The sequence below is a fragment of the Bombina bombina genome, chromosome 1, assembly GCF_027579735.1.
Source record: "Bombina bombina isolate aBomBom1 chromosome 1, aBomBom1.pri, whole genome shotgun sequence".
Taxonomy (NCBI): Eukaryota; Metazoa; Chordata; class Amphibia; order Anura; family Bombinatoridae; genus Bombina; species Bombina bombina.
This window is the reverse complement of record NC_069499.1, coordinates 1,548,573,820-1,548,585,540: the sequence shown is the minus strand read 5'-3', so window position 1 is coordinate 1,548,585,540 and position 11,721 is coordinate 1,548,573,820. Positions and strand designations below refer to the sequence as shown.

Here is an 11,721-nt window from a genome sequence, read left to right as displayed (position 1 = left end):
TTGGATCAATTCCGTTCACAATCTTTGGATTCAGAACATTGTTTCAGAAGGGTACAGAATTGGCTTCAAGATAAGGCCTCCTGCAAAGAGATTTTTTCTTTCCCGTGTCCCAGTAAACCCAGCGAAGGCTCAAGCATTTCTGAAATGTGTTTCAGATCTAGAGTTGGCTGGAGTAATTATGCCAGTTCCAGTTCTGGAACAGGGGCTGGGGTTTTATTCAAATCTCTTCATTGTACCAAAGAAGGAGAATTCCTTCAGACCAGTTCTGGATCTAAAAATATTGAATCGTTATGTAAGGATACCAACATTCAAAATGGTAACTGTAAGGACCATCCTGCCTTTTGTTCAGCAAGGGCATTATATGTCTACAATAGATTTACAGGATGCATATCTGCATATTCCGATTCATCCAGATCACTATCAGTTTCTGAGATTCTCTTTCCTAGACAAGCATTACCAGTTTGTGGCTCTACCGTTTGGCCTAGCAACAGCTCCAAGAATTTTTACAAAGGTTCTCGGTGCCCTTCTGTCTGTAATCAGAGAACAGGGTATTGTGGTATTTCCTTATTTGGACGATATCTTGGTACTTGCTCAGTCTTCACATTTAGCAGAATCTCATACGAATCGACTTGTGTTGTTTCTTCAAGATCATGGTTGGAGGATCAATTTACCAAAAAGTTCATTGATTCCTCAGACAAGGGTAACCTTTTTAGGTTTCCAGATAGATTCAGTGTCCATGACTCTGTCTTTGACAGACAAGAGACGTCTAAAATTGATATCAGCTTGTCGAAACCTTCAGTCACAATCATTCCCTTCGGTAGCCTTATGCATGGAAATTCTAGGTCTTATGACTGCTGCATCGGACGCGATCCCCTTTGCTCGTTTTCACATGCGACCTCTTCAGCTCTGTATGCTGAACCAATGGTGCAGGGATTACACAAAGATATCTCAATTAATATCTTTAAAACCGATTGTACGACACTCTCTGTCATGGTGGACAGATCACCATCGTTTAGTTCAGGGGGCTTCTTTTGTTCTTCCGACCTGGACTGTAATTTCAACAGATGCAAGTCTTACAGGTTGGGGAGCTGTGTGGGGGGCTCTGACAGCACAAGGGGTTTGGGAATCTCAGGAGGTGAGATTACCGATCAATATTTTGGAACTCCGTGCAATTTTCAGAGCTCTTCAGTCATGGCCTCTTCTAAAGAGAGAATCGTTCATTTGTTTTCAGACAGACAATGTCACAACTGTGGCATACATCAATCATCAAGGAGGGACTCACAGTCCTCTGGCTATGAAAGAAGTATCTCGAATTCTGGTTTGGGCGGAATCCAGCTCCTGTCTAGTTTCTGCGGTTCATATCCCAGGTATAGACAATTGGGAAGCGGATTATCTCAGTCGCCAAACGTTACATCCGGGCGAATGGTCTCTTCACCCAGAGGTATCATCCTGCCTATATCTTTCCGCCTCTAGTTCTTCTTCCAAGAGTAATCTCCAAGATTCTGAAGGAATGCTGGTTTGTTCTGCTGGTGGCTCCAGCATGGCCTCACAGGTTTTGGTATGCGGATCTTGTCCGGATGGCCTCTTGCCAACCGTGGACTCTTCCGTTAAGACCAGACCTTCTGTCGCAAGGTCCTTTTTTTCCATCAGGATCTCAAATCCTTAAATTTAAAGGTATGGAGATTGAACGCTTGATTCTTAGTCAAAGAGGTTTCTCTGACTCTGTGATTAATACTATGTTACAGGCTCGTAAATCCGTATCTAGGGAGATATATTATAGAGTCTGGAAGACTTATATTTCTTGGTGTCTTTCTCATCATTTTTCCTGGCATTCTTTTAGAATTCCGAGAATTTTACAGTTTCTTCAGGATGGTTTGGATAAAGGTTTGTCTGCAAGTTCCTTGAAAGGACAAATCTCTGCTCTTTTTGTTCTTTTTCACAGAAAGATTGCTAATCTTCCTGATATTCATTGTTTTGTACAAGCTTTGGTTCGTATAAAACCTGTCATTAAGTCAATTTCTCCTCCTTGGAGTTTGAATTTGGTTCTGGGGGCTCTTCAAGCTCCTCCATTTGAACCTATGCATTCATTGGACATTAAATTACTTTCTTGGAAAGTTTTGTTCCTTTTGGCCATCTCTTCTGCCAGAAGAGTTTCTGAATTATCTGCTCTTTCTTGTGAGTCTCCTTTTCTGATTTTTCATCAGGATAAGGCGGTGTTGCGAACTTCTTTTAAATTTTTACCTAAGGTTGTGAATTCTAACAACATTAGTAGAGAAATTGTGGTTCCTTCATTATGTCCTAATCCTAAGAATTCTAAGGAGAAATCATTGCATTCTTTGGATGTAGTTAGAGCTTTGAAATATTATGTTGAAGCTACTAAACATTTCCGAAAGACTTCTAGTCTATTTGTTATCTTTTCCGGTTCTAGGAAAGGTCAGAAGGCCTCTGCCATTTCTTTGGCATCTTGGTTGAAATCTTTAATTCATCATGCTTATGTCGAGTCGGGTAAAACTCCGCCTCAAAGGATTACAGCTCATTCTACTAGGTCAGTTTCTACTTCCTGGGCGTTTAGGAATGAAGCTTCGGTTGATCAGATTTGCAAAGCAGCAACTTGGTCTTCTTTGCATACTTTTACTAAATTCTACCATTTTGATGTGTTTTCTTCTTCTGAAGCAGTTTTTGGTAGAAAAGTACTTCAGGCAGCTGTTTCAGTTTGAATCTTCTGCTTAGATTTTCAGTTTTTTTCTTTATAAGATTTAAACTTTATTTTTGGGTGTGGATTTTTTTCAGCGGAATTAGCTGTCTTTATTTTATCCCTCCCTCTCTAGTGACTCTTGCGTGGAAGATCCACATCTTGGGTAGTCATTATCCCATACGTCACTAGCTCATGGACTCTTGCTAATTACATGAAAGAAAACATAATTTATGTAAGAACTTACCTGATAAATTAATTTCTTTCATATTAGCAAGAGTCCATGAGGCCCACCCTTTTTTGTGGTGGTTATGATTTTTTTGTATAAAGCACAATTATTCCAATTCCTTATATTTATGCTTCGCACTTTTTTCTTATCACCCCACTTCTTGGCTATTCGTTAAACTGATTTGTGGGTGTGGTGAGGGGTGTATTTATAGGCATTTTGAGGTTTGGGAAACTTTGCCCCTCCTGGTAGGAATGTATATCCCATACGTCACTAGCTCATGGACTCTTGCTAATATGAAAGAAATGAATTTATCAGGTAAGTTCTTACATAAATTATGTTTTTTTATTTGTGAAACTGTTTTTGAAACAAACCCCCTCCCCCTTACTCAAGGGGGAGGGGTTTTGAAAACATTTGGTCATTAAGTCAGGCAAATTACTTAAAAAAATGGTCATCCATATTCTGTGTATTCCAGATCTTAGATCAGACATGAAGATACCTTTTCCTGATTAACAGGACATCTGAGAACAAAGATGATCAGAAAAATTACCTCATGCAGTGATACAGACACAATGTCTGAAAAAACACTGGATTTCTTTTTAGACTTAAACAGATTCGAAGAACCAGTTCTTAGCTGAACAAACATTTTCAAAGGAAATAGTCTTATGCACATAGGTGGTAAATTGTCCCTGTTGTATTGAATCAACATTTGTACTGGCTAGCAGAGACACATGTTTTGCATTATAACTTGTTAATTCATTTTGAATCACAACTTGGGTTTATATCTCAAACATTAAATATATGCCTTAGACTGTATTAAATGTCTATATATGAATCTGGGGAAATGCAATTCAGATTATCTATTTGTATAACGGTAACATATTAGATAAGTGTATGCTGGAATTAAAAAAATGGCAATACAGTCAATTTTAAAATGTCCAATTTTATAACCTATTTCTTTTCAGCTTTCAGGCATCTAAGAAGTACATATATAATTGGAATTTAAAATAATATCCTGTGTATTTTGTACTCTCAAAGAGAGATATATAGATATGAAATATTAATCTGTATGGGATAGTAATCCAATATAGATATAATTATGTAAAAACAGCATATGTTTGCTGATCTCAAGGTATGTATTATTAGTGTGATCGCTAGAAACATGCTTATATTTAGTATTGGAGTAATCAGAAAAATGACATTATATTATCCCATCTATAATTAAAATTGTAAGTGATTAATGCAATAAGTTATAGTAGTTAAATAATCACTTTATAAGGATGTATTAAATTGTAGCAAAAATGGATGATAAGACTGCATTTACTGTTGTTTCCTGCCCCCTAGGGGATTAAAATGGTATGACAGTCAAATTAATTATCTATTAGAACATATGTAAACATAACCCTAAGCCTAAATCTAACCCTAACACCCCCTAACTTAAAAATAATTAAAATAAATCTAAATAAACCTTACAATTATTACCTAAATAATTCCTATTTAAAACTAAATACAAACTTAACTGTAAAATAAAAACTAACGGCTAAATTACGAGTTTTGCGTTAGAAGTTATGCGGTGCTAACGAGCAGTTTATGCTCACCATTCACTTACAGACAGAGTGAGCGTTGAACAAAATTTTGCTCCACATCTCACTCCAATACCAGCGCTGCTTACGTTAGCGGTTAGCTGGTGTAACGTGCTCATGCACAATTTCCCCATAGGAATCAACGGAAAGAGACAGCTGAAAAAAAGTCTAACACCTGCAAAAAAGCAGCGTTTAGCTCCTAACGCAGCCCCATTGATTCCTATGGGGAAATAAAAGTTATGTTTACACCTAACACCCTAACATGAACCCCAAGTCTAAACACCCCTAATATTACACTTATTAACCCCTAATCTGCCGCCCCGACATCGTCGCCACCTACATTATATTATTAACCCCTAATCTGCCGCTCCAGACACCGCCACCACCTACATTATACTTATTAACCCCTAATCTGCTGCCCCCAACATCACCGACACCTACATTATATTTATTAACCCCTAATCTGCCTTCCCCAATGTCGCCGCCACCTACCTACACTTATTAACCCCTAATCTGCCGCCCCCAACGTCGCTGCCACTTTTCTAAATTTATTAACCCCTAAACCTAAGTCTAACCCTAACCCTAACACCCCCCTAACTTAAATATAGTTAAAAAAAAATCTAAATAAATATTCCTATCATTAACTAAATTATTCCTATTTAAAACTAAATACTTACCTATAAAATAAACCCTAAGCTAGCTACAATATAACTAATAGTTACATTGTATCTAGCTTAGGGTTTACTTTTATTTTACAGGCAAGTTTGTATTTATTTTAACTAGGTAGAATAGTTACTAAACAGTTATTAACTATTTAATAACTACCTAGCTAAAATAAATACAAATTTACCTGTAAAATAAACCTAACCTAAGTTACACTAACACCTAACACTACTCTATAATTAAATGAATTCCCTAAATTAAATACAATTAAATAAAATTAGCTAAAGTACAAAAAAAATTTACAGAAAATAATAAACAAATTACAAGATTTTTAAACTAATTACACCTAATCTAATCCCCCTAACAAAATAAAAAAGCCCCCCCCCCAAAAAAAAGCACTACCCTACACTAAATTACAAATAGCCCTTAAAAGGGCCTTTTGCGGGGCATTGCCCCAAAGTAATCAGCTCTTTTACCTGTAAAAAAATTACAAATCCCCCCAACATTAAAACTCACCACCCACACAACCAACGCTACTCTAAAACCCACCCAATACCCCCTTAAAAAAACCTAACACTAACCCCTTGAAGATCGACTTACTGCGAGACGTCTTCATCCAACCGAGCCGAAGTGGTCCTCCAGACGGGCAAAAGTCTTCATCCAAGCCGGGCAGAAGTGGTCCTCCGAAGTGTTCATCCAAGCCGGGCAGAAGTGGTCCTCCAGACGGGCAGAAGTCTTCATCCAGACGGCATCTTCTATCTTCATCCATCCGGCATGGAGCGGGTCCATCTTCAAGACATCCGACGCGGAGCATCCTCTTCTTCCGAAGGCTAACACTGAATGAAGGTACCTTTAAGGGACGTCATCCAATATGGCGTCCCTTCAATTCCGATTGACTGATAGAATTCTATCAGCCAATCGGAATTAAGGTAGAAAAAATCCTATTGGCTGATGCAATCAGCCAATAGGATTGAGCTGGCATTCTATTGGCTGATTGGAACAGCCAATAGAATGCCAGCTCAATCCTATTGGCTGATTGGATCAGCCAATAGGATTGAACTTCAATCCAATTGGCTGATTCCATCAGCCAATAGGATTTTTTCTACCTTAATTCCGATTGGCTGATAGAATTCTATAAGCCAATCAGAATTGAAGGGACGCCATCTTGGATGACGTCACTTAAAGGTACCTTCATTCAGTGCTAGCCGTCGGAAGAAGAGGATGCTCCATGTCGGATGTCTTGAAGATGGACCCGCTCCGCGCCAGATGGATAGAAAATAAAATAAAATAAATACAAACGTGCCTGTAAAATAAAAATAAACCCTAAGCTAGCTACAATGTAACTATTAGTTATATTGTAGCTATCTTAGGGTTTATTTTACAGGTAAGTATTTAGTTTTAAATAGGAATAATTTAGTTAATTATAGTAATTTTTTTTTAGATTTCTTTTAATTATATTTAAGTTAGGGAGGGTTAGGGTTAGACTTAGATTTAGGGGTTAATAACTTTAATATAGTGGCGGTGACGTTGGGGGCGGCAGATTAGGGGTTAATAAATGTAGGTAGGTGGTGGCGATGTTAGGGATGGCAAATTAGAGGTTAATAAAATTTAACTAGTGTTTGCAAGGCGGGAGTGCGGGGGTTTAAGGGTTAATATATTTATTATAGTGGCGGCGATGTCCGGTTCGGCAGATTAGGGGTTAAAAAAAATGTATTTAAGTGTTTGCGATGCGGGAGGGCCTCAGTTTAGGGGTTAATAGGTAGTTTATGGGTGTTTGTGTACTTTTTAGCACTTAAGTTAAGAGTTTTATGCTACGGCGTTGTACCATAAAACTCTTAACTACTGACTTTAAAATGAGGTACCAGTCTTGACAGGAGAGGGTCTACCGCACACTTTTTGTCAGACTCGTAATACCGGCGCTATGCAAGTCCCACTGAAAAAAGAGTATACGCAATTTACGTAAGTGGATTTGCGGTATTTCCAAAACTGGCCAAAAAAGTGAGCGGTACACCTGTACCTGCAAGACTCGTAATACCAGCGGGCGTTAAAAAGCAGCTTTAGGACCGGCCAACGCTGCTTTTTAAGCCTAATGCAAAACTCGTAATCTAGGTGTAAGCTAGCTACAATATAACTAATAGTTATATTGTAGCTATCTTAGGTTTTATTTTTATTTCACAGTTAAGTTTGTATTTATTTTACCTAGGTAGACTAGTTAGTAAATAGTTATTAACCATTTAATAACTACCTATTTAAAATTTTGCTCTTTTACATTACCCAAACCCTAAGCTAAAAAAAAAAACACCCAAAAAACCCTTAAAAAAACCTAACACTAACCCCCGACGATCCAGTTACAGTTTTCGAAGTACATCTGTCATCATCCAGGCGGCAAGAAGTCTAAATCCGTGCGGCCTCTTCCATCTTCATCCAGCCGGCGAAGTCTTCATCCAGGCAGCATCTTCTATCTTCATCCATCCGGCGCAGAGCGGGTCCATCTTCAAGACATCCGACGCGGAGCATCCTCTTCTTACGATGGTCACTGTAAAATGACGTTTCCCTTTAAGTGAAGTCATCCAAGATGGCGTCCCTTACATTCCTATTGGCTGAAAGATTTCTATCAGCCAATAGGAATTAAAGGTGAAAAAATCCTATTTTATTTTATTGTAATGTTAGTTTTTAGTGTAAGGCAGGTTAGGTTTTATTTTACAGGTAACTTTGTATTTATTTTAGCTAGGTAGTTATTAAATAGTTAATAACTATTTACTAACTAGTCTACCTAGTTAAAATAAATACAAACTTACATGTGAAATAAAAATAAAACCTAAGATAGCTACAATATAACTATTAGTTATATTGTAGCTAGCTTAGATTTTATTTTACAGGTAAGTATGTATTTAGTTTTAAATAGGAATTATTTAGGTAATAATTGTAAGGTTTATTTAGATTTATTTTAATTATATTTAAGTTAGGGGTGTTAGGGTTAGGCTTAGGGTTACGTTAGGGTTAGGTTTAGGGGTTGATATATTTATGTAGAGTTAATGATGTGGGAGGTCAGAGGTTTAGGGGTTAATAATTTAAGTATATTTCGTTGTGGGGGGCTTGCGGTTTAGTGGTTAATAGGTTTATTATAGTGGCTGTGTGGGCGGACGGCAGTTTAGGGGTTAATAATCTTTAAATAGTGTTTGCAATGCGGGAGGGCCTCGGTTTAGGGGTTAATAGAAAGTTTATGTGTGTTAGTGTAATTTTTAACACTTTAGTTATGAGTTTTATGCTACAGCTTTGTAACGTAAAACTCATAACTACTGAGTTTAGATGGCGGTACAGATCTTGTCGGTTATAGAGTGTACCGCTCACTTTTTGGCCTCCCAGGCAAACTCGTAATACCGGCGCTATGGAAGTCCCATTGAAAAAGGACTTTTTTAAAGGTGCGGTACTGACGTTGCGTGACGGCCAAAAAGGTGTGCGGTACATCTATACCTACAAGACTCGTAATAGCGGCGTTAGGGAAAAAGCAGTGTTATGAAGCATAACGATGCTTTTTCACTCATAATGCCAAACTCGTAATCTAGTTATCTGTTATCAAATTTTCTTCATTCTTTTGGTATCTTTTATTGAAGAGTAAAACTAGGTAGGCTCAGAAGAGCTCAGGAGTATGCACGTGTCTTTAGTACTCTATGGCAGCAGTGTTTTGCAACATTGTATCACAAAGCTACAAATAATGTTGCAAAACACTGCTACTATAGAGTACTAAAGACACGTGCACACTCCTGAGCTCCTATGAGCCTACCTAGTTTTACTTTTTAATAAAAGATACCAAAAAACAAAGCACATTTGATAACATAAGTAAATTGGAAAGTTGTTTAAAATACCCTGCTCTATCTGAATCTGGAAAGTCTAATTTTGATTTTTCTGTCCCTTTAATAAATGTTCATATCATACTGCATAGCAGGCTGCTGATACTTCCAGGCTTCCTCAGTTTGACTTATTGCACAACAGAAAGTATATGAAAGGGTGCAGGGTAGAGAAAAGCTATAGAAGGAACACGTTTTGTAATCCACCTTAAGAAAGAAAAGCTGGGCGTATCCATAACAGAGCGGATAAGGGAGTCTTCTAGACATAACAGCTGCAAAGAATCAGAAAGAAAGCTGGGTCTGTTTTAAGGGTAAACTTCTCACTAACTGATATGAGACTTTCCTAATTTTTTTAAGTGGGTTCAAACAATTTATTTTATAGCATATTTCATCAACTATCTTATTTCTATTCAAAATATATATCCTATTTTGAAGAATTTTACAATTGTTTTTTTCTTTTCACAGACAGTAAAATCATCTACTGTTTGGGGTACATTCATTTATCTGATACAGGTAGTGTTTCTACCATGAGCTGTAGACAGAGTTCCAAAAACAGATCCAGAAGTAAAAAGATTGATCAATATCTGCAGCAAGAAAAAAAGAGACTTCGGAGAGAAGTGAAAGTGTTGCTGCTTGGTACCAGGGAGTCTGGGAAAAGCACTATCATGAAGCAGATGAAGATTATCTATGAGGGGGACTACTCAGAGGAGGAACGCAGACAGTACAGAGCAGCTGTATACAGTGACACCATACAGTATATCACTGATATTGTAAGTGCCATGGAGAGCCTGGGCATTGGTTTTGGAGATGTGGCCAGAGCTGATGATGCCAGGCAGCTGGCAGTGTTTGCCAGAGGTGCAGAGAAAGGGGTAATGTCTGAGGAGCTGGCTGGTGTTATAAAGAGACTGTGGGAAGATGTGGGGGTGCAGACTTGCTTTAGTCACTCTCCTCAATACAAACACAATAATTCTGCCTCGTATTTTCTTAATGATCTGGACAGGATCTGTCAATCAGATTATATCCCTACCCAGAAGGATGTGCTATGTACCAGAGACAAAACCACATGCTTCACGGAAGTAAATATCCCGTACATGGACATAAATATTACACTTGTAGACCCAGGACAGCACAGAACAAATTTTAAGAAATGGATTCATTGCTTCAGTGAAGTTATTTCTATCATTTTCTGTGTGGACATTAATGACTATGAACAACTGCTAGATAAGAATCATGAGAAAACAAAATTGTTGGACAGCATCTTGGTTGCCACAAACACTCCAGTTATAATTTTTTTCAATAAGAAGGATCAATTTAAGCACTCAGGCTCTATTACATATGACCATATTCACAAGCAGGTTTTGCACGAGGAACTGAATAATCCCAAATATTTGATCTTCGGGTTTTTTTCATGTGCCCAAGACACTCAAAACATGAGGAATGTAAGCAAATCGTTGTGGTCCGTCATTTTCAGTCCTTTTGTGGTATGTGTATATATATATATTTATACCTAACAAAAAGAGCAAATTAACATTTTTAGAAGCTATTGACACATTTTAATTAGAGTTGGTACCCAGCAGGTATCTGGCGTAGACAATCATTTTAAGGTCAGGTCAAATACATGTAGAAATACTGTAAATACCCTGCTTTGTTTTATTACTTCTAAGTGTGTTCTTAATTGGAAATGTATACATTTTTATTTTAAAACCATTCCTATCAGATTTAGTTTCTGAATTATGCAAGATAACTTTTAGATTATGCTAGATAATTATTTATGTTAATTAGTGTGACAGTTATTTATTAAAAAGAAAGGTGGTAACCCTCCCTAATTATAAAAGTAAATGTTTTAAGGATCCTGAACCACAGCTCACTGTTTCTTCTAATGTGACAATGCAAAATAGTAAACTGGACTCAATTATGCTTTTTTCTAGATAAACTTTCTGTTCACGAGAGACACAAAGTACTGTACTGGAGCCAATCGGAAGCCAAGGGATTAAGTACTAGTAAATGTGATATTGAAGTAAACCATGTTATAAAACACTGAAATAAAGGGATATATTATGTTATAATAAATCCATATGTCACTAGTGTATTTATTTCCTGCTATAACTATATACACATTAACTGATAGGTTACGAGTTTTGCGGTAAGAGCGTCTCGGTGCTAACTTGCAAGTTATTTCCACCGCTCACCTCCCTATAGCGCCGCTATTACAGGTTTTCATAAACCCGGCGTTAGCAGGCAATATTGCAGCGTTGAGCAAAATTGAGCTCCATACCGCACTCAAATACCAGCGCTGCTTTGAGCTGGTTTTACGTGCTCGTGCACGATTTCCCCATAGACATCAATGGGGAGAGCCGGCTAAAAAAAAGCCTAACACCTGCAATAAAGGAGCGTAAAGCTCCGTAACGCTGCCTAATTGATTCCTATGAGGAAATTTTTTTTATGTTTACACCTAACACCCTAACATAAACCCCGAGTCTAAACACCCCTAATCTGCCACCCCCGACATCGCCAACACCTACATTACACTTATTAACCCCTAATCTGCCACCCCGACATCGCCGCCACCTACATTACACTTATTAACCCCTAATCTGCCGCCCCAACGTCGCCGCCACTATACTAAAGTTATTAACCGTTAAACCTAACCCTAAGTCTAACCCTATAACACCCCTAACTTTAATATAATTAAAATAAATCTAAATAAAT

At 37.7% G+C, this 11,721-nt stretch overlaps 1 protein-coding gene across 4 annotated transcripts; it reads left to right on the top strand.

The window, feature by feature from the left end:
- The first annotated feature begins 9,245 nt into the window (after window positions 1-9,245).
- Window positions 9,246-11,082, top strand: LOC128643875 (guanine nucleotide-binding protein G(i) subunit alpha-1-like). 4 transcript variants are annotated; one of them, XM_053696667.1, is made up of 3 exons: window positions 9,246-9,323; window positions 9,478-10,451; window positions 10,941-11,082. In XM_053696667.1, the coding sequence occupies exons 2-3, from the start codon at window positions 9,540-9,542 to the stop codon at window positions 11,004-11,006; spliced, it is 978 nt and encodes a 325-aa protein (XP_053552642.1). In that variant the 5' UTR covers window positions 9,246-9,323; window positions 9,478-9,539; the 3' UTR covers window positions 11,007-11,082. The 4 variants fall into 4 exon arrangements, with proteins under 4 accessions (XP_053552642.1, XP_053552625.1, XP_053552635.1 ...); XM_053696650.1 differs by having other exon boundaries at window positions 9,478-10,493; XM_053696660.1 differs by having other exon boundaries at window positions 9,275-9,310; window positions 9,478-10,493.
- Window positions 11,083-11,721: the final 639 nt, after the last annotated feature.